The following is a 23192-nucleotide window of genomic DNA, read 5'->3' as shown; positions in this document are numbered from 1 at the left end:
AGGAGTTCTGACGTCAAAAAGAAATGATTGCTTGGGAAAGAAAAATTTTTTTACATCTGGAAATCAATTTTTTTTTTTTTTCTTTGTTCAGCAAGTGATCGTTCATTATGATCTCCTGGTTTTTATTTAGATTAACTCGGAACTTCTTGTGGCCGGATTATAAGATTTACGTCCCTTGATAACCATAAGGGTAGCTCGATTTGATGGAATTCTTGTTAAAAACTTTGTGGTGCTTGTGGAGTGTTTTGTGGTGAACTGGAAAAAAATGGTCATGTAGGTTTAAAAAATGCTTTCCTTGTTCTTGTTCTAATACTTTTACTGAAAAGGGGAGTCGAATCATATTTGAGAAGGTCAAAGCCGTTGTGATGTAAATCATATTTAGTGCAACTTTAAAAAAAAACAGAAGGGTTTGCGGGCATTTTTTTTTTATGCACGGAAAGTGCTGCTCTCTAGCGGTAGATATTTGGACTTCAATTTGCCTCACGAAAAATTTTTTTTTTTTTAGAATTTCATACAACACCTAATTCAATTTTAACGAAAATGTGACTTGCACTACAATGGATTTTAACCCCATCATGTTACTCTATTTATCAATAGCGTAACATGCAGCTATGCATAAAAGTTTAATCAAAATTTTCATAACAAAAGTTGCTTTTTTCTTATATTAAAATTTAACGGTAAATAGGGTAAAAAAACCCTGTGTTCGCTATGCGACCTCGTCTTCGCCACTTGGTCATTAAAAAGCATGCAGAGCAAAGACTGACTGCTGGAAAGTTCAAAAATTCTGTTTAAAAAAACTTTGATGTTCCCTGTATAACTGACGAAAATTTGACTATCGTAACTTTAAAAAGAAAGGCACAGGATTCTAAAAAATCCATAATGCGTAATGACAAATAGAAAAGCTTTTGAATAATCACTTAAAAAATATGTTGTTTACAATCTAATTTTTTTTTTTTTTTTTCTTTTTCAGGGTGTTATTAGGATGCTGAAATATCTTATAAACATAGACTTAGTGGATGAATTTGAAAGGGTGGGAGAGGGGTGGAGGTGGCGAATACTGGAAGCAATACAACCCCCTGGCTAGTAATTGCCATCGAAAACTTTTTTTTAAAAAATTGACTTTTTTTGTCCTTATCATTAAATATGAACTGTGACACATAGGTCGATACGCGTTTGGCTCAATTTTATTTAAAAATAGCCATGTAATAAACAGCTAAATCTTTATCAGTCTTCGCTACACCCACTTGTGAGTAGTCGCCACCGTTGGTCATTGCCATTTTAATTTTTTTTAAATGATTTACAACGCCATTTTTTTTTTTTTTAAAGATTAATGAAAGAAAAAGTTAAAGCATATAATTGTATTGTTATGATATATTTTAAAATCAAATTATTCAATATTTTTAATTTTTTGCGATCTAATAACTTTTGCTGAAAGTTCTTACTGCCTAGGTAGCTACATATTTTACTTACAATTTTTTTAGCGGTCGAAGAAGCGCAACTGGTGCATGGGATTGTGCATAAAGCATTATGGGATTCCTAGAACAATCTTAAAGGATAAGATTGTTCTTCAAAGAAAAAAAAGGGCCCCAGCACATTTTTTGACCGAAACTAAGGAGCAAGTGTTGGTTAACTATATAATCCACGCGCAAAGGAGAGCTCAACCTGTTACCAAAGGCACCATCATGTCTCTTGTGTCCAGTCTATTGTCAGATGAACGTTTGATGGAAGAATCAAACAGGGGTATACCTAATCAATTTGATAGATCAGGGTCGTTAAAACCTGGAGATAAATGGTTAGTGAAAAATTTCGTTTTTTTCATATCATTTTACTACTAATTTTTTATTTTACAAATTATTGATAATAATATAGGCAACTACTAGATTTAATAATACAATTTGTAATAGGCCTATAATTACATATTAATTCATTTATAATATTTTAAAAGTATGCTACCATATTATTTTTACCAATCTTTTCTTAGCTGCAAGTTATCATATGGCGAGGCATAGTAACATAACTACACGCATGACGGTGTCACTGAGTTCCAACTGGCGTAATGCGTCACAACAAGTAATTAAATAGTGGTTTGCGGACATTAGAAGCTACTTGGCTGAGAAAGGCTCTCTAGATCCCCTTTATGAACCCAACCGCAACTTTAACTTCGATGAGTCCGGCTTTCAATTTTCACCTAAAGCTGGGAAAGTCTTGCCTGAAAGAGGATCAAAAAATGTTCGCTGTGCAGCTAAAGACAAAGAAAGAATTACAATTTTGATTATGTAAGTTTATATCAAAATTGTTGCTTATTTTTCTGCTATTTCTTTAATGCTTTTATTATTTATAATACATCCAGCACTACAAATTGCTTTTAATTTTACATATCTTGTAGCATTATAGCTTAGCATGACAGTATGATAGCTTAGCCTACTCATTTTTCTTTATATATATATATATTTTTTTGCACTTTTATTACAACAAATGTTGGTGCTGACGGATCTCTTCCTCCCCCTCTTTTATGTATGCTAACCAGAGAATCCATATGAGTGTTTACCAGTCATTGCCTCCAAATTCAGCAGCTGTTGGTAAATCTGCTAAAGGGTTAAATAAATCATGAAGTTCTCTATGAATGTTTATGAATGTTTATGAAATGCTTTTGACCAGTGGCTAACAGACAATAATATTTAATGACCAGTTTGGACCGACAAATATGAAAGTCAAATACAATTTCATTTAGTGAAATAAGAATTGGTCTTAATGTTAATGAATGCTTTGGTGCTGAACCTACTTGTACCTGTAAGTGAAAAGTATGTAGCATGTATTGGTTATATAAAATATAAATTATAGGATTTGGCTAGTATGCTAGGTTAGGTACTTAATTTGTTATGTTATTTTTGATCTGTGAATTTCTAATTTTCATTATTGTTTCATTCTAACTTTTATCACTATTTAATTTCTCCAAGTAAAAAATAACAGTTAAAACCAATATTAATTTTTATTACAAAATGAACAAATTTTATGATGACTTTCTACTTGATTGTCCTCGTTTTTCGAACCACAAAACGAAGAAAACTGTTCAATTTCATTTTTGAACGAAAGAGTCGAAAACGCTGAAACTTCTAATAGTTTGGATCAGCCTTCCACTAGCATGGCGTCCAGAGGTTCATCTTCTTCATCGTTCAGCAATATGATGCCACCATCTGATGTAACAGTTGTTAAAACACCTAAACCAAAGAGAAGTGCCAAGTCCAAATGTGCTTCACCACAAGTGGTTCCCTTCGCCTACAAAACCAACAGGTTAGGATTGTAAATAAGCCTATTTTCATTTTCTTTTTCTATATTTCATATGGTCATAAAATTGATTTTTTTAATACACTAACCTACCCATTAAGTATGTAATCTTATAGTAATTACCTTATATGGTATAAGCGATCATTTTCGTGAAAGGGCTTCACTCCACTTCAGTGGGCACTAATGATAAAGTTTTTTGCATGCTAAACCAAATACATGAAGAAACGGTTTAAAGAAGCCATTGAAGAACGAAAAAATGAACACTTAACTGCAGCAGCTAAGAAAATCAAACCAGTGCTGGCAAAGATAAAGCTAATGTGATCAACTAAACCTTAGAATATGTCTAAAAAGAAAAAGCCAGTTATGCAATACACTTCTGATTCTGGTAAGAACATCTTAATTAACTAAAATCTGTTTCTTTTATAACGTAACATAAAAATATCTAGAGTTTTAGGCTCGCCCAAGCCTATAATTTCAATTGCACTTTTTACACAAAATGTGTTAATTAAAGTTATCTTTATTTTTCAGATGATATGACGTCATTGAGCAGGTGTAACAAAGTTTTAGCTGGTGAAATTACATGAGCAACGATTTTTAGTTGTAAAACATACAAATGTTGACATTATTTTGTTGATATCATTCTTTTATTTGTCTTTATAAATTTTATATATATTCAAATCAAAAAATGACTAAAAGATTTTTTTTTAAAAAAAAAACATATAGACGAACACTAGCGGAAGTTCAAAAACGTGGGGTGTGAACAGGGAGGTCATTCGTTCTAAGGGCATCGTAAAGAGCAATCTTTTTCTCTATACGATCAAACTTCGAGATTGATAATTTTTTAAAAAACGATTGAGAAAATAGTTTTTATATGGGAGAAGATCGAAAGAATTGGGGAACACTAAAATTTCTAAGTATCTGTGATGCTTGTCTAGAAAAATAATTTTAGCATTGCAAAACAGTATTTTAATCGCTAAAAATCGTCAAATAATAACCTGAAATATTTCAACTTGCAACTTCGCGTGCAAATCATAGTTTCTTTGTTGAAAAGTAGTGTCTTAGAGTATCAAATGGCAATTTATTGGTCAAACAAAAACCTTAGCAACGTTAATGTTGGCAGACTTAAGAGTGCCTCGGAGTTTTGCGCGTAAAAAACAGTAAAAACCTTGGAGCAGGCAGGTGACATCATTGACATTCCTCGAGAAGCTTTGTGACCAAAACAAAAGTAGCATATTCAGAACCAATTAATAAAAATCCTTGGCTTAGCAACAAAAAGCCCAAATGTCAAACCAATCCTTTCTTAATCAAAATGTAACTTAACAACAAAAAAAAAGAAATATATTGGTCTTGAGATGCAATAAGAAAGCCAAGATTTTCAACTGAGAAATATTATGAACACTTTTTACAAGCAAGATAACAAGGCGATGGAAGCTCAGTAGGGAAATGTGGATGCTTTTTCGACAAGACAATTTTCCATTGTATAACACACTTGTTCAACACAAAGAAGATCGATCTGTTGCTTTGATCCCCTAGATCACCAGATCTCAACCTAATTTGATTGTCCAGATTTTTTTAACGTTAAAAAATAAAAAAAATCATCGAGCCTATAATCATTCTTCTTATGTTAAATGTTTAAGTAATTTTATAGCATTTTTACTGCATACGGGACCTCCCAATATGGCCATCTTTTAGCTTCATTTTCATAAACAGAAATCCATGATTTATGGATCTTTGCTTACAAAACTGTAAGCAGAGGTTCATAACACCTGAATCTCTGCTTATAAAAGATTTTAATTAGACCATTATTGTTGCTAAAGACCTTAATTGGGGCTACGGAAGTTGGTTTCTACGGTATATGAAATATTCCATTGAAGTATTGCTTGTATTTTTTTAACTGGGTTCAAAATTTTTTTTTTTTAATATTTAAGTCTACAAGTAATAATTAATTATTAATTACTTGTAGAATTAAATAATAAACGTCATTTCAAATAATTTAGCAAGTAGAATATAGAGTCATAAAATATAAGTTGTGTCGTTGTGTTTGTAAAATGTGTTTACATTTTAGGACACAAAAATTAAGCAGCGTATTAAATGATGACTTACAGACGACGAAAGCATGAAAATAAATTTTATTCACCAGCTATTAAAAAAAGTCTCAGCAACAAATTTACGTAGCAGTAAAAAGAAAATTGTCGAGATTTATTTCCATCATAAAAAATGAATGCAGTAAAATTTTTTAATGGTAATCAAAAGTTCTCAACTGATTTTAATTGTGGTATTTGAGCTTGATATACTGCAATGACGATATTTTTACATTTAAAATCTCTAAAAAATGAATAAGTTTTGTTTGAATTTACAGAAATGTTCAGAACTTTATGTTTGACTGCAAGTTATTATGCGAATTTATTTGAAGTTAATTTTTAAAGTGTAAGCTATTTATTAATTTATTGCATAAATAGCATAAGAATCACACATAATTATACAAGAAAGTAATAATTTTATGACCATTAATGTAGGGAGATTCTTGCTGATTTAGTTAATAGAATTTCTTACGATAGTGTATATATCTATATCTATATCTATATCTATATCTATATCTATCTATCTATCTATCTATCTATCTATCTATCTGTCTGTCTGTCTGTCTATCTGTCTATCTATCTATCTATCCATCTATCTATCTATCTATCTATCTATCTATCTATCTATCTATCTATCTATCTATCTATATATATATATATATATATATATATATATATATATAAGTATATATAAAAAGGGTAATAATTATTTAGTTACATATATATATTATACATTTTAGAGTAGAATAGAAAAGTGAGTAATTTTTATTTTCAAACTATAACAATGTATTATTTTCCTGTTGTTTTATACTTTTGTCAATTCAGCCCATCATCAGACGTATTTCTCCCCGGCCATGAATTGAATTAATTGATGAATTGGGGTACTTTATGCTGTTTAAATAAAACTTACATCATGCTTCGACCAAATGACAATTTTATAAAACATTCTTCTGCCCAAGCTCTATCTTAAGTCTTTATTATTTTTTTTTTTTTGCAAAATATAAGACAAAGGATATCTTTAAAAACGTTTTTCGACTCGCCTCAGTTTCCCCTATCATTTAATTAAATGCCCAAATAATATTTAAAAAAAAACTTCGAGTCAAAGAAATACAATTCTAATTCACAAGTTTTTCATTGAATAAAAAGGAAGAAATAGTAACAACTCACAAAACTCTTTCATACGAAAATTTTTTCCTCAAATACAATAGAAAAGTCAAGAGAAGCAGAAGGGACACAAATTACAGACAAGATGAATGAGAAATTTAAAAATTCGAACATTTTAAACTTTTTTAATAATTTAGTTTCTCTTGATAAACATATACAATCGAATTAATTAATCGAACTTAATTGAAAATAATCGATATACATATTTTATTCACTGCCGCCATTTCACTAAATTTTAATTAAAACAAGTTGAAAAAAAAACTAAAGTTCAAATGTAGAAAAAAAATATCTGTGTTATTTGTTCAAAGAAGAAACAGTTTGCTTACAGGTTGCATGGTTACAGGTTGATGCCAAAATATGCCTCACATCCCCATCCATTGGTTATCTCCGATCTGAAAACACTTCCAATATCAAATTGGAAAACAATTTCTTCTACATTTGTTTCTTTTGTTGTTGTTGTTTTTTTTTGCATTTTTTCCTTTCCTAAAGCTTTTCAACGTTTTTAACGCTTGTAATGTGTACGAAATGAGGTTTTGTGTGCGCGAGTGGTTCGGAATCTAAAATAAATCTCCTTTTCATAGCTATCTACTCCCATTTACTGTTAAAGCCATTGGAAAGTAAAGAGGCTCATTATACATCAGAAAGACGAAGTGTTTGACTATTTTTATTTGATGACTTGGTTATAATATGTCCAGCGGTTAAAGCCGATCGCTACTGTGTGGTGGCAAACATATTACTTCTATATCATTAAGGATGCAGAACTTCTAAAGGGTGGTGACTTATTTTATTTAAAAAAAACTAATATTTTCTTTTATCAAATGAAAAACCCAATTAACTACATTTCAAAGAAGTTTTTATTATAAATATCAAGAACAAGTTTCCTTTTGAAAACTAAAAGGGGGGACGGGGGGGGGCGGTTGAAATAATCAACTATATATATATATTTTGAAAACTCAATATATATATATATATATATATATATATATATATATATATATATATATATATATATATATATATATATATATATATATATATATATATATATATATATATATATATATGAAGACTCCACGGGAAGAAACGGCAGGGTCACATTTTTTTATTTTGAGATAAATCATTATTAAACTTTTAAACCTTTATAAGTTTCGAAGTTTTAGGAAAATTTAGAAAAACTTTAAATATGCATCAAATCGTTTATTTGATTTGAATTCAAATACAAAATATGCTATCATGGTTTAGTAAAGCTAGAAAGTGTAAAAAGTAGAAACTTTCAAAATGTGACTCTGCCGTTTCTTCCCGTGGAGTCTTCATATATATTGAGTTTTCAAAATATATATATACACACACACACGGTATATATATATATATATATATATATATATATATATATATATATATATAGAGAGAGAGAGAGAGAGAGAGAGAGAGAGAGAGAGAGAGAGAGAGAGAAAGAGAGAGAGAGAGTTTTTAATATATATATATACACACACTATTCGAAGCATTAAAAAGCGGTCCTCCATGTCATTGTTAGCTCGTGATCTGCCTTGGCCAAGTCGGCTTTGCGTGATTATTGGTCTCTAGAGCCTTTGTAGAACCCTACCGACTGTTATATGAAACACTGCAAGTCTTCTACCAAGTTCACAATTTGTTAATCCTTGATTGGACAAATTAACAATTGCAACACATTTATCACAATTTAAATTTCGTCTAGAACGCTGCATTGGGAACAGATGTGTTGCTCAAATACCAATTATCTTTTCTACTATTCAAACAATTTAAAAGCAATACATACTTTTCTTTTAGATGTGAAGTTAAATTATAGCAAAACATGCTACTTATGAAAAGCTGCTATAATTTCGAAATTAAATAAGAGAAACAGAAAAAAACCTACAAAAGGCGTAACAATAAACATTATCATCTTTTTAATTGATAAATCCGGGGAATACATATTTTTCAAAGTAAGTCGGAGTTTATGTGGTGCTTTAATTTTGCAGTTAAGTGTGTGTATATATATATATATATATATGTATATATATATATACACACACATATATATGTATATTTCAAAAACCCATTAAATTCATTATATCCCCTCAAAATATTTTCAAATGTGACTGAAGTTTATTTCAGTGAGGCCTTCATTTTTCATTTGAATTCTGAGGAAGAAAAAACAAGAAATGCAGTAATAAGACATATTCATACTGACGTGGACATGCGGACGTATCTTTCTAGTAAATAAAAGATACTTGAGATAAAAAAGAGTAAGCCTCTGTGTCTCGGAATGGTTTTCTCGTAATGAACCGGGAGATAGTTATCAAGATGGGAAATGTCCCGGTATATTAGATCGGGAGAAATTATACTTTGTGTCCCAATGAAAGCTGCTAAACGGGATAGCCATGTTGTTTCAATTAAAATAGATAGATAAAGTAGATGAGATGTCCCGATTTATATAAAAATGGAACAAAACATTATGTTTTAATGAGACTTAGCAAGACATAACGAGACAAGAAATAATTATCAGCATGCGCGACAGTTTTAGAAGAGAGAAAGATGATTATGTAAACATCCTGTTCTCAGTTTATTTCCTTAACAATTATAAAAATATAACATTACCGAATCAAGTTACCTGACTGCGCATGCGTGATAGCTATTTAAGTACTTAAAGATTTTTAATAAGTTATTTAAACAGTTAACCCAATGGCTGGTACTTTATTCGGCCAACTGGGCGTTTTTCGGCGGCAAGGATATTTCGGCTAAGAGACATTTAGAAGCGGTCGTGGTTAGTTCGAAAAATGGTCCGTTTTACTTTTAATTTTGAAGCTTGAAACAGAAAATTTCTACAAATTTGTCAAACTAAGTTTCGTTCGAACAAACAACTTTCGAACTTTGTGTTTTTAACTAAGATTGTTCAAATAACTGCCAAACTAACTCTATTTTTTTTTTTTTTTCCTTCTAAGCGGAATTTTAAAAGTATCATTCCATTCTGGGACAGTTGTATTGTTTTTGTCTTGGACTTTACCTTGCGCACACCTTAAATGTCTCAATGACTATATATGAACGGGATACACCTTAATGAATTGTCTCGATTCGTTTCAATTGAAAAAATAACGAGATGGGTTGCTTAAAAAAGAGTAAAAAAAATTTTTGAAAAAATTCAAAACTTTTTAAAGAAAAACCAGAGGAAGTCTTTGTCAGTTTAATAAGAAGATAACTCGTTTTAGAAAATCCAACGGAACATCTACCAGTATTATGAAGATTTGAAAAAGAAGAAATCTTAAATCCCAAGACAATTACGTATTTACAGAGTCTGGAAGTAAAAAGAAATTATACTGAAGATATTATTAGAATAATTAGAATAATGAATAAGAAATCCTACTTATTATCACACATTAACAAAAAATTTATTTTAAAAACCGTTTTTTTTAGAATACACTGAGGAACAACCACAAAAACACTGTCGCTAACCCCTGCGTAATCCTATCTAAACAGTCCCCAACCTCCACACTCCTCTTGTTAACCTTCATACTTAACTACTTAACCCTCTATTACTCTTGCAATCATCAACATGACAATAGCAACAGTTTAAACATCCCCTAACTTTATTATAAAACCACCACCCCCGGCCCCACCCCACCCCCCACTCCCACCGCACCCACCCACACACACACTCACAATCTTTAACATTATAGTAGATAAAATCTTCTTCAGAGTGAATCTTCATCTCTTTTTAGAGCACAGAAAGTAGAAAAGTACTAAGATTTAATTTTTTAAAAAGCACGAAGATGAAATTTAAGAATTTTAATCAGTGAATATATTTTATAATTCAGTGTTTAGATGTAATCATACACGTGTCTAAATTTATTTTCTAAATTCATGGGAAATGGATGCATATATTAGAGTCAAAACTATTGAAATATATTAAATATCTTATTTCTATTTTAAAAAGAAACACACGTATCTCAAACATACTTTAAACTATTTATTTAGTGTGTGTGTGTGTGTGTATATTTATATATATATAAATATATATATATATATATATATATATATATATATATATATATATATATATATATATATATATATATATATATATATATATAAGGCCTTAATAGGAAAGATGAAATGATAACTGTGTATATATATATAGTCACATAGGAACCCAAAGTATTAAGTGTTAGGATAAGTTCCATATTCGCCAAACCTGCTGCATTTTAACATTTAAAGGTAAATGGGATTCTTTATTTGTCATAGACCTGTATTATATGTATTATATGTATTTTACAGAACACTCAAAAAAGTGAAAGTTATAACAAATGTAAAACTGTAAGTACAGTTATATTTTGCAGAAAAATTTTACAGACCTCAGTTGCTCTGTATTTCTGTATTTACAGAGTCATCTAAAGAGAAACATCCCTACACCGTATTTCTTCCACTACCAAAGTTTTCTGTTTTTATTGTGTAATGACCTCATTTTGACTAAATATGAGGGTTATTGCCCGTTCTGCCTCCTCTTCCTGTGCCTACCCTATGTGCGGATTACTGGTGATTAAGTACTGCTCAGTAGTGAGCAGTATTTAATAGTAGTGAGCAGTATTTCGTCTTCCGAAAGTGACTCACGCAGGACGTTTCTCTACCTCATCATGGATCGACGGTGAGACTGTTGGCCAATCGAGTTGGACCAAGGTCCACCGTCGAAAGTAGAGTAATTGACGTTGTTTAAAATGAGACTCACCAGCGGTCCAGACGCGCCGCGACTGGCCGTTAAATTCGTTTCCCAGATGTTTAAGCCCAGCTCTTGATGTAAACCTTCACCGAACTTTGCATGGTGTTAATCATCTTGCCACGAATACCGCCGCGAGTATCGGAAAGGCAGTTTCATTGGTCATCGCCCGTCCTCTTGACATGCAACTATCGGGCTACTATTGTAGCCGTCATCCTTGCAGCAAGTCGCTTTTCTGATACATGTATCGACTAACCCAAGCACTAGCTATGCAGGCTAAAGCCAACGTTTTCATCTCGAAAGATGTCCACGTATAACTCTCGCGCTGCTGTACTAAGTTACTAAATTATCAGTGACGTGCTCATAGGGTATGATATAACGGAGTGAAACAAATATTATAAAAGTTATAACAGTTGAAAATTAAAGAAAAAATAACAATTAACCATTTCTGTATTCATTATTATTTCCACTAAATTTCCAGCTACTTTAAACATAATTGTTTTAAATTGTGTTAAAAATTTTTTTTTTTTTTAAAGATATATGTACTGTGGTGTGACCTAACAAAGTCCTATGCTGTAAGAAAGTCCTAATTTAATAAATTATAAATTTTATATTGTAAAATAAATATTTGGGGAAAGTATTTTTAAATTTCAAACAGATATCTAGTTATTATTTAAAGATTATAAATTATAAGTAAGTATCTTACAATATACAAGATTTATCATTTGTTATTATAATATACAAGATTTTTATCATTTGTTATATTAGAACTTTCTTACAGCATAGGACTTTGTTAGGTCAAATCACGGCATTAACACTAAACATTATAAAAGTAAAAAAAATTATATAAATTATTATCAATTGTTGAGAATAAAATATATTTTTCTAAATGTGCAGGTCATGTATTTATTATTTTTTTCATTACTATATTTTCTTTCGCCAATCTCATAAAATATAAAAAATTGATCTGTATTCTGTAAATTACAAAGAATATGTAGATAATTTAGGATTAGACTTTTACTGGTCTGTATTTTACAGCTCTGTAAAATACAGTTTGTAAATGTAAGACTGTAATTTAAAAATCCTGTAACTTAATGTAATTTAAAAATCCTGTATATGCTTTTAAGATTGACGTAGGGAGAACCCAACAAGTAAAGGTTAGCCGATGGGTTCTTGATATGAATTCTCGTTAATGCCTCACGAAAAACAAAAATCATTTATATTTTCCTGTAAAGGCCCCGGGTAAAATGGTACTTTATTCAGATGCATCTGCGTCTGAACAACATACCATTTTGTATTATTGGAGTAAAGTTAAGCATTTTTGTTCGATGTTACACGGTTTTGTGTTGGTTGACTGTTTTTTGATATAAAAAAAAAAAAGGGAAAAATTGGGATAAATTCATTTCTTCTTATTCTCAGATAGATCCGAATTAAAGACAGTTTCAAACAGGCCTAAACCTAACGTGACAAGGGTTAATCTTGGCTTGCCCTCTTTAACAAGTAAACCTGATAGGTTTCTCGTAACCAGTCTACCTAAGAAGATAATTGACAGTTATTCATTTATAAATATAATGCATTCAATTGGCGCACCAAAAAACTTCGCTATTTTTAGTTCTGGGAAATCCTATTCAAATCATGCTTAATATCGTGTAAGAATTAATATTCCAAATCTGTCCAGTTTCGTCTACACATTTAGAAAACTCTAATTCTGGCAAGCGTTTGAAAAACTTAGTTTTTCAAATGTTTAGTTAAAAAATGGTTTGCTGCACGCAACGGAGACTTGAGATATACTACATACAGCTTACCATTTTTTTACAACCCCCATACCCATACAAACGTTAATATAAACTAAATTTTCCTTAACATTCAGTCCAAAAAAAATGCAATAAAAAAAACACTAAACAAGTTAAACTAATTAACAACTAATTTATTTTTGTTCGTTGTTATTTTTAAATTCCTACGCGAAGGGTTGCTTAATTCCTTGAAATGTGATTCTATTTATCTCCTGCACGTGGTTTATCTGAACACAGCGTTCCCTTCGCTTTAAAAACGATTTTTCAAAAAAGTCAATCACATGATACGCGAACAAAGCAAAAATATGGTATGAAACCAGCGTCCTTGCTGTTGTTTTGATACGCGATGTAGAAAACAACCAAAACAGACTTTCTGTGATAAGCAAACAATAAAGTAAGACCCATAAAACGTTAAAAAACAAAAAGATAGATTCAGCGATTCGGTTTCGACGTGAATTTTTAAATTTAGAATCTCCTTTTTTGTCCCAAAGTTTTAATAAAAGTAAAAGCAATATAAAAATCAAAAATAAGCTTAGAAGGTGATTCGAGAAATCGACGCGGCAAAAGTCTATTTCAAATAGAGCTTGCTCTCCCAACGTGCTCGTTATATTGAATTGAACCTTAAGCCAGCCAGTGTTAGTCACTTTCATGTTTCAGTTTTTATTTGTTTCCTAGAAAAAAAATTTACGAATAAATACTTGAATGAAAAACGCGTAGAAAATTATAACATTTACAACCGAAATAAAAGTTTCTTTTTCCGTTTAGTAAATAATTTGAACAAAATTTATTTCAATTATTTCGGTGAACGCGTTGATTTTATAGGATCAGTTGCTTCGCAGAAGATCAAGCTAGATAATTACTTCACGACAGATAAATATTTACAATATATGGATACCACTAATGAGAGATTACAACTGCACGAAAGTATTTTGCGAGCCTTTTAATTGAATCTAAAGAACATTATTTCTATAAACAATAAATGAACATAAAAGAGTAATTAAATAACGTTCAATCATTCTATTTTCTAAACGGATTTCGATTTTTGTCACTAGCTGCCTATCTATAGTAAACACATTTCGCTTATACCTTGAAAAAATATTATGGTATGAAAACACTTTAAATAATTCTCACGTTTGATAGGCGAAATTTAAACTCAAAAAAAAAAAAAAAAAAAAAAAGGAAAAATTTAGAGTATGTTAAAAGAGAAAAAAGAAAACAAAAAAAAAGAAACAGAGAAAAACATGGAGTTTTTAAAGAATTTTTGCTTACAAACTCACACCAGTCACTTTTAAACGTTTGAAAGCCGCAACGATAGAAGCGGCTTAGAGATGCGCTAAGCTGCCTGCGAAAATCAGAGCAATTATTTGCAGATGGCTTTAAGTTTACTATTGAATTAATTTGTGCAAATGATTTTCTGCCTTATCAGGCCATACGATAGATAGAAATTTACTCAAAAATTGTATGGCACGATGCTTGTTATTAATTCATTATATTTATAATTCATTATGTTTTCGGACTGAAATAAGTCGGCATTAAAACCATTTTTCAAAGGGAATTTTTTGAAGCGGTTTTTCAAATGCTTCTAAAAATAGCTACCAACTGTGAATGAAAGAAATTTTAATATTATTTTTAAAAATTGATGAAAGCATATTTTGTCTTGCAAAACCCATTTTAAAATTTTTAAGAAACGCGCCCAACATAAATTTTTAAAGAACTTAGATGGAGACAAAAAATTTTCGTTTCGTTCGATATCATCGGAACACGCGATTTTTCGTTTCGTTTGGTATTATCAGTACACGTGATTTTAGGTAATTTAGAGTTCAGAATGATAATATTTTTTCCCAATCAGTTTCTTTTTCCTCCGTAGAAATTCCCTATTTTCTTGAAAACATGAAATTGCTCACAAATTGTTCAACCACAGTTGGCCCGATCTTACCAAAAGCTAAATAAATAGAAATAAAATCCCATGATTTGAACATGTTATAGCTTTTTATGTTAAAAACATTTTCTCTTTTCTTAGCTACTTATTGTATAATGAAAATAATAATATCAACCACTAAAGGTTCAGATGCGTCTCTATTTTAAGATGAATCATCAGCGATCAAGAAACTGGTAAAAAAAAAAAAAATGGGTTTCAGGAATAAAAAAAAAATAAAAAAACGATAAAAAACTTACCGAAGCATTGAGAAGAAAAAAACCATTAAGACAAATTTTTATGTCTCGTCGCGTTTTTGTACACTAGCCGGTAATTTGTGATAATTGATCGAGAACAGTAATTTAACTTGATAATAGTGGTTACTTCCGGGACCAATACAAATGTATTTTTCAAAAATGTGTTCGCACTTTAATGAAATAAAGGTTTTATGCTCCACGCGCTAACCACACTTTTAATCTCACGAAGTACGATGCACCTTAACCGGTATCGATAGTAATTACTTTTTTTGGAAACTGCTCAATGAATTTTTAGCTTTTCTGTTGCTTCTGCTTAATACCCTCAGCTCAAATTCTTGACCGAAAAAAGTATAACGACCCCGGTTCACGGTTTAAGCTATAAAATAAAGTGCGGTTCAAGCTATAAAATGAAGTGCAATACAACTATACTAAACTTTTTTTATACTAGTCTAATTTTTAACACTATACTTTATCCAATCTTAATTACATACGGCGCTTAGCGTAGCAGGAGTTTATATGGCGCATGTACTGAATTTGGCCAATCCTCAAGTGATGTGTACTCGAGAGCCGGCATATTTTATGTTAGACAGAAGTAAAGCTAAAACGAATTGATTTTAAAGTTTTATATTTTTATATTTTTAAACTTTTTTTTTTTTTTTTTTTTTTTCTTTTATTGCATGCATTGCTATGCCTTCGGCGCCTGGAAATCGAATAAGTAATGACGTACTACTACGGCTCTCTTTTTTTTGTATTTCAAGCAAGAAAAACGTAATAAAACGTCATCAGACAGCAAAGTGTTAATTTCAAAGTTTTAATTGTTCATCTGTTTTAAACACTAAATAGTCTTTCTCACTGAAGGATCCAGAGGGGGCCTGGGACTTTTTCCATTTAAAAAATAAAAAATTTAAATAAAAAAGATGCTTATACAAAATTGTTTCATAAACTCAAATACTTCTGTGATTTGTTGTTAGTAATTCAGTTAACTCAAGTTAATCATCAAAGCGATATGTTCATAGTCCTGGTGTTCTTATATTTTAACTCCTCCTCCAGCTATGCATCAATAACTCATGGTTGTCAATGACTGATGAATTGTAAAATAGCATTTTAATTCGCTTTATATCAAAGCTGAAAATGGACGTAAATATCCTTTTGAATAAATGAATAACTTTACATGCACTACAAGGTTTCATAGGAAGAAAAATTGAGTTCTTCCTTTTTTAACTTACCAAATCATGTTCTTCTTCAATCACCTTTTGTTGTGTTGCAAAATATCAGGAAAATATTCGTATGATGTAGTTGCTTTTTTTTAGTAGTTGCTTTTTTTCAGGAGGATCTTTTGATTTATACGATCCTTTCATTCTTTTTAACACAAGTTTAATAAATCCTTGATTGAAACAAAAAATTAAATTTATAAACCTCAATTTACACTAAATTTGAATTATTTTTTTTCATTTCAAGCATCTGACTTTTTTTTTTTTTTTCGTTTACAATTTCGTTAAATTTTTCTTTTTCTTTTTCAATTTCAAATTAAATTACATTAAATTAGCATTAATCTTCTACTGAATTTTCTACTGAACTTTCGATTGAACTCTTGTTATAAAAATCAATCAAAATTTTAAAAAGGAAACAAAATTAACAAAGTGTCACTTCTGATATACCAAAAAAAAACATCGAAGTTTCAAAAAGTTATTTTTTCCGGAATCTAAGACGGTATTTCTGGAGATGGCATGAACTTTATATTTTAATTTTCCTGGCAGCGAAAGCCCCTGGAATACCCTCTACTCTCTCTCTCTCTTTTTTTTTTTCATAGTTCACTCATTTTTAATGATTTTCTTTCTGCAAAGGATGACTGTTAGGAAGCTACTGATAGAAAAATTAAAAACATGCTTTTCAAAAAATTTGCTTTTCAAAAAATCTTAAAAATATGAAATTTTTCAATGATAGAAATGGATGCTTCAACAATAAGTAGCATTAAAATAAATTTCCATTCTATATTATATTCTATACTTGTAAAAAAATACATTCGACTGGAAATGCGTTGACTTTGGCCTGTCCATTTCTTAAATGATGTCAGGTATGAAACTATTCTTAGTAATGTACAATGTAATTTTACCTTACTATCCTTTGTCACTCGCGAAATATTGGTAGACATTTTAGAAACGTTTCTGAGATCAATGGCAAAATTTATGGGTATGCACATAAAGAGGATTGGTACGACTGGTTTGAATTTGTTATATTAATAAGGAAATCTGGATTTGCCAAATCAAGGTTGTGAACAATTGGAAATTTCATGGTCAAAAAGCAAAAAAGTGAGTTACTAATGTTAAAATGTTTGATTGTAGCCTTTTTTGCAAACACCCTTACAATCATTATCCAGTCTAAAAGATTTCAATGTACCGTTAACCTTGCAACTGTTACAAGATCTCTTAGCTTATTGAAGTAGGTAATTAAAAGTCCGTGGGTATCTTGAACTTAGTTTTGCGTCCACCACCAAATCCACCGAATGGAAAAGTCACAGATAATCGCACAATTGATAAGCACACTTACATTTCAAAAGTACAAAAATAGCTTCAAGTGATTGCACAGCCAAAGATTGTCTAATCTTTAAGCAGAGTAAGTGGTGATACAAATACAAATTATGTAATATAATAATTTCCCACAACCAATCAGTGAGCACATCATACCTTAAAGGAAAACTTCAACAATAACAACAAAAAAAAGATTTGCTTTTCCGACCTTTTTAGGGTTGCCGACATTTTTTATACAAAATAGACAACAATAAAAAAAGTTATAACATTTCATTACATAAGGCAAGTTTATTTTCATTAGACGTCTGTTGCCGTCCGTTGCCGCAAGTTGCAGGCGCAATTGCCGGCGTAGTCAATACTCAACCTCTCATTTCCGACTTTCGGCAAATAAGTCGGCAAGTTTGGTAATCTCGGTAAGGTAGGCAAGTCTAAAAAAGTCAATAACGCAGACCCTTTACCGACTTGTTATATATTTCTTACCAATTTTCAGTAAATTATTAGGGTTAGGACACACATTAAGAAATTCTTTAATAGCATCCTTGTGATAATATATTCAAAAACAAAAACGAAGAAACACGGAACCATACGAAGTGTCTTAATGACGTTAAAATCATATCCGTTATTCTTTAGATCTAAGCAACTTAAAAACGTCAGGAAATCGTGTGATTAAACTCAGAAATAGGCAACGATTTCAAAACTTATGAACAATAAAAAAAGTATCGGAGAAATGGCTAGCAACGTGTGATCGACGAGGCAGCGCTAATCGAAATTAACAGCGTAGAAAATCTAAGTATTTCTATTCAGAAAATCAAAATGCCGAGTTGCTTATTTAAGCATTAAAAATATTTTTAAAAATGATCTATATAAAAAATAAACAGTAATAGAACCTTTTTCTGGGTGCTGTGAGTAGTATTTCCAAAATTTACCTGTATTTACAGAACACCAAAACTTTCAATACCAAACTTGGTCAGCTTATAAGAAAAATAACGCTTAAAACAAATATGCCAAAAAATACGTACATAAATTTATTTTATTAGATAGGTTTTAAATCTTGGATGTATACATAAAATATTTTCCAGCGATTTCTTAACGGTATGTTTGATACGCAAAAAAAACGTTTTCTTTTTTAACCGCTTTAAAATTTTACGCGATTGAACTCCCTAACTAAATAAGATAAATTGAACGAGTGGAGAAGAACTAAACAAAATTGTTACTGTGACTACGTCTTATAACTTAATAAAGCACATATGTAACTAACGATCTTCGAAAGTGCGTAATTTGTTATGAAAGTAATTTAAAAAAGAAAATAGCAAATATACTCTGTTAAATTTAAATACATTAATACAAGTTCTTTCGACTCCATTAAAAAAGGACCCAGTATGTTAAAGTTTAAACTAGATCCTTTGTTAAGTTTAGAAAACGACCTAAAATTATTAAGCTACGTTAGAATACTATGAGCTGTTGGAGATGGACGATGTAATCATAATGTTAGAATTTTAACCTAAGAGTTTCTTTAAAATTACTTAAATCTTTGTGTCTATTTATAAACTATAAGTTATATAATTTTTTAACATATATTTGTTAATGTGCATAAAAGTAAAATAAATACAAAGCAGAATTCGATCATATGCTCTTCCAATTTATATTTTAGCTTTTCTTAAATTACTGATTTTACTCTCATGTCGAGTTTTTTAGTTTCAATTTTTGTTAAAGAATTTGTTGTTTTCAAGTTTTGATCAATTTTTTTCAATATTTCATTTGATTTTGGCATCTTTTTAAATTTAACTTTATCGATGAGTTTATTTTTAGAGATAGTTTTTTATAAACTTAATTTTTACTTGATTGAAATTGTTACTGTTTTTTGAAAATGTCTCATCAATAAATCCTTAAACAACAGTAAATTGGGTGAATTTTTTACTTATAGCTAGTATTTTTTGTCTTTTTATTCATTTTTAGCTATGTTAAATATTTCCCATCTTGAAAAGATGTCACAAAATAGGAATTATGGTAATAATAGCGTTAGCAGCTAGAGATAAATAAAAATGGCATTTTTAAACTAAACTTTGGTCTCATTATATGCACATATATTTTATCGCATTTGTATTTTATATTTATGCATATATTTCTTGATTGTTTTATATTGAAAAGCAAGAATAAATTAAATGGCATTCTTAGGAATGCGTATTTTTATGGAGAAAAAACATTTTTCGTTTTATGTTGTGTTATATATATTGTTTTTCTCAAATTATTTTATTTAGAGAAAATGAATTTTTTATTGTCATAAAACAGAAGTGTGATATGAAATCATGTTCAAGTTATGCCTAATAGCGTTTCTGTTGTTCACAATATAAATGCTGTTCATCCAATAAAGTGTGAGTCAGATAAAAATGTCAAATGTGATTTTGCAAACAAAAGTAATGAAAAACTATTTTTGATATCAAATCGACATAAAAAAACTGTTTTCATTAAAGTTGACGATGAAAGAATAATTCATGTAATACAATATGCACACAATGCAGCAGATCTTTTTGATGAAGGATTTGTGTGGAAGAGTCAAAATTTAAAAATATCGTCTGCATTATTGTTTTTTGTTCATGGTGTTGGTGCATCAGCTAGCATTTGGGACCAACAAGTTAACTATTTTTTAAAACATGGTTATGACATTGTTACCATTGATCTCCTTGGTCATGGTTCAAGCTCAAACCCAGAAGAGTTCCAAGCATATGAGTTTCATAAAATGGCTGGTGACATTTTAGAAATATTTGATAAGTTTTGTAAAAGTACTAATATACTTATTGGACATTCATATGGATGCTCATTCTGTACATTGTTGGCTAAGGAAAGAGCTTGTTATATCTCAAAGATGGTTCTTATTAGTGGAGGAGGACCTACAGCCCTCACCCCTGAAAAGTGCAGTGTATTTTCCCTTCCAATGCCACTTTTTTTTGCTTTAAAACCATTCCTTGTTAAAATTTACAGAAGGTATTTTAAGTTTTTTTCTCGTAAGATCTTGTTCTTTTGATAGTTTCCATTAAATCATTCTCATATCTTAACATTATCTCATATCTCATATCTGAACATTATCTCATAGCTTAACATTATCTCATATCTCATATCTTAACATTATCTCATATCTCATATCTTAATATTACTATATTTATAAAAAATAGAAAAATATTGAATAGAATATTATTAGAAAAAAAATTTTTTTTTTTTTTTTTTTTAGAATGGCATTTCATGTTAATACAGCAGATGTTGTGAAAAGAAAAAAAACAACATTTCAAATTTCTTCTCGTACACTCAAAGCAGTCATGCAAGGACAAGTGAGAATTTGAAAAGTTTTTTCTCTTTTTTATAAAAATTTTTGTAATTAATTTTGAAGAAAAGAAACAAAATTCTAAAATACCTTTTTATTCTTTCTATAAACAATTTTTTTTAACTGAAAATTTTTGGTTTAGTTTTTCTTTCATTTAAATTTATGAAATGTAGAAATGGCCATTCTCTAATGAGCAGTATCATTCTGATATACTAGTTCCTATTTTATTGATTCATGGAAAAGAAGATTATTTTATCTCCTTGGAAGATGAAATATGGATGAAAGAGGTATTTTTATCCATATATTTGAAAGAGTTATAATTTTTCAGTTTTTTTAGTTATTCTTTTAGTTTCAATTTGCTCTAATATGAAAATTGTTAAAAAATATTTTGCAGACTGTTCTTGGTGCTGAATTGAAAATTATTGAGAATGCTGGCCACATGGCTATGGTAGAGTCACCAACTATGTATGTTTGTTTCAAATTGAATTTTGTGGTTGATAAAAAAATTTTTATTTGAATTGAATGTTATTACTTATTATCTTTTAGTGTTAATCATTATATTCATCAATTTCTAAATCGAGATTCCAATACTGCTCAACTTAATGCAGAAGTTAATTCGAGCATGTCTTGAGCATTTCACTGATCATTGATAAACATCTTTTTAAATATTTTTGTTGTCATATGAGTTTTTATAAAACTGAATTTGACTTAATAGTAAATTTCTTAACGTACTCCATAATTGTATCTTTTTAACCATTTTAATGAAATTATTGTAATATTTATGTGTATATAACTTGTTTAATGTGTGTGTGTATATATATATATATATATATATATATATATATATATATATATATATATATATATATATTAAACTTTGATGTGTAAATAGTTATATTTACAAAAATAAAATAAGATTATTTTTATAAAAACGTCTTTATCTTCTGATTGCTATTTTGTTATGGGTTCTTCTTATATTTTTTTTTATAAGTCACAGCTGAGAAGATTATCATATTATGTTAATTGTTTTTCTCACAAAAGACAATCAATTTTAGCATCCTATCATGCTGGTATTGTAGAGTAAAAGAGTTTAGGTGTTTCAAGTAAAAATTTTTAAAAGGGATTCATGTCTTTTTCATGCTGAGAACAACGAAGTTTTGATAATAGGAAATTCATATTTCTCATGACCAGCTTAACTCATTTGGTATTTCAATAAATTAAAGTTTATTAACACGAAATAGATCAGTATGTTTGTTATGCAAAAGTTTATAACATTTTTTTTTGATTTTAAGAAACCATAACACTTCTCTGTAAAAGCTGTTCCTTCAAAAACACACAAAATTTTAACTTCCTGATCCGATGTATGTTTTAAGCACAATGTATGTTTTAAGTGTTCGTTCAATAAGTCGTTAAGTTTTGCTTGTTTTTGTTGAATGATGATTTATCTTATAGAAGATATACAGCGAAGAAACAGATTATGTTGTGAAGTGTCATGATTTTAATTTCATTCGTCACCGTTCTTTCACGTGGGACGAACTCACAAACCGTTGAACTGTTTCGAAATTTCTTTTAGTATAATTTTTTGGGAGGTTTTTAATTAATAAAGTTAGGCTCACATCAGATTCAAGTTCTTTGATGTCAATTTTTTTTCTCGATATATTATTTAACCATTGGGTTCTTCTAAAATTTTTATAGACTCTCAGAATATGATTGTTTTTCTTAAAAAAAAAAAAATCTATTTCTCTGTTTTTCGTATAATAAAAACTTCACAAATGTAACTAAGATTTCTGAAAGAAGATCTTATGATCTTATCGCCAGAACCTGTTAAAAGCATGAAAAATAAAAAATGAAAGATTAAGTTACAATAAATAAACAAAAGAACGTATTGCAATATGTATGTATTTATATGTATGTATGTATGTATTTATGTATGTATGTATGTATGTATGTATGTATGTATGTATGTATGTATGTATGTATGTATGTATGTATGTATGTATGTATGTATGTATGTATGTATGTATGTATGTATGTACCTATGTGTGTATGTACCTATTTATCTATGTATATGATCGAAATTCGTTAAAACAACAGTGCTTCAGAGATGTGATGCTCGATAACTAATAC

The 23192-nt window shown here is 29.7% G+C and overlaps 2 protein-coding genes and 1 long non-coding RNA gene across 18 annotated transcripts; 2 read left to right on the top strand and 1 right to left on the bottom strand.

The window, feature by feature from the left end:
• The first annotated feature begins 2 nt into the window (after window positions 1-2).
• On the top strand, window positions 3-3930 carry LOC149892897 (uncharacterized). Of its 4 annotated transcripts, none has more exons than XR_016450734.1 (6): window positions 3-273; window positions 1482-1792; window positions 1982-2276; window positions 2528-3291; window positions 3402-3670; window positions 3814-3930. XR_016450734.1 is itself a non-coding variant. In XM_090081834.1 (6 exons), the coding sequence occupies exons 3-4, from the start codon at window positions 1506-1508 to the stop codon at window positions 2007-2009; spliced, it is 315 nt and encodes a 104-aa protein (XP_089937960.1). In that variant the 5' UTR covers window positions 3-273; window positions 971-1266; window positions 1482-1505; the 3' UTR covers window positions 2010-3291; window positions 3402-3670; window positions 3814-3930. The 4 variants fall into 4 exon arrangements, 1 of the variants encoding a protein (XP_089937960.1); XR_016450735.1 differs by adding an exon at window positions 971-1266 and having other exon boundaries at window positions 1482-1740; window positions 1982-3291; XR_016450737.1 differs by adding an exon at window positions 971-1266 and having other exon boundaries at window positions 1982-3291; window positions 3442-3670.
• Window positions 3931-12161: 8231 nt separating this feature from the next.
• LOC149892896 (uncharacterized) lies at window positions 12162-18924 on the bottom strand. 11 transcript variants are annotated; one of them, XR_016450758.1, is made up of 7 exons: window positions 18769-18924; window positions 18637-18675; window positions 16448-16605; window positions 15713-16346; window positions 15225-15597; window positions 14319-14991; window positions 12162-13720 (listed from the first exon to the last, which is right to left on the bottom strand). It is a non-coding gene; the product is annotated as an uncharacterized LOC149892896 (long non-coding RNA). The 11 variants fall into 11 exon arrangements; XR_016450753.1 differs by lacking the exon at window positions 18637-18675 and having other exon boundaries at window positions 18676-18924; XR_016450756.1 differs by lacking the exon at window positions 18769-18924 and having other exon boundaries at window positions 18637-18718.
• A 779-nt stretch (window positions 18925-19703) lies between these two features.
• Window positions 19704-21859, top strand: LOC145187326 (protein ABHD8-like). Of its 3 annotated transcripts, none has more exons than XM_090081741.1 (5): window positions 19704-19756; window positions 20976-21072; window positions 21239-21352; window positions 21460-21530; window positions 21612-21859. In XM_090081741.1, exons 2-5 carry the CDS (start codon window positions 20977-20979, stop codon window positions 21694-21696), a joined length of 366 nt encoding a protein of 121 aa, XP_089937867.1. In that variant the 5' UTR covers window positions 19704-19756; window position 20976; the 3' UTR covers window positions 21697-21859. The 3 variants fall into 3 exon arrangements, 2 of the variants coding, with proteins under 2 accessions (XP_089937867.1, XP_089937861.1); XR_016450714.1 differs by lacking the exon at window positions 19704-19756 and adding an exon at window positions 19974-20731 and having other exon boundaries at window positions 21282-21352; XM_090081735.1 differs by lacking the exon at window positions 19704-19756 and adding an exon at window positions 19974-20731.
• The last annotated feature ends 1333 nt before the right edge of the window (window positions 21860-23192 follow it).

Source organism: Hydra viridissima, unplaced genomic scaffold (genome assembly GCF_058129835.1).
Source record: "Hydra viridissima isolate aposymbiotic clone 2 unplaced genomic scaffold, HvirCarnegie_v1 scaffold_1, whole genome shotgun sequence".
In the NCBI taxonomy this organism is placed as follows: Eukaryota; Metazoa; Cnidaria; class Hydrozoa; order Anthoathecata; family Hydridae; genus Hydra; species Hydra viridissima.
This window is presented reverse-complemented; position numbering and strand designations above follow the sequence as displayed.

Coding starts and splice junctions, on each gene's coding strand:
- LOC145187326 (XM_090081735.1), top strand. CDS start 20,067: ATGCCTAATAGCGTTTCTGTTGTTCACAATATAAATGCTGTTCATCCA. Junction 20,732..20,975: donor CTTGTTAAAATTTACAGAAG/GTATTTTAAGTT, acceptor TTTTTTTTTTAG/AATGGCATTTCATGTTAATA. Junction 21,531..21,611: donor ATGGTAGAGTCACCAACTAT/GTATGTTTGTTT, acceptor ATTATCTTTTAG/TGTTAATCATTATATTCATC.
- LOC149892897 (XM_090081834.1), top strand. CDS start 1,506: ATGGGATTGTGCATAAAGCATTATGGGATTCCTAGAACAATCTTAAAG. Junction 1,793..1,981: donor TTAAAACCTGGAGATAAATG/GTTAGTGAAAAA, acceptor ATCTTTTCTTAG/CTGCAAGTTATCATATGGCG.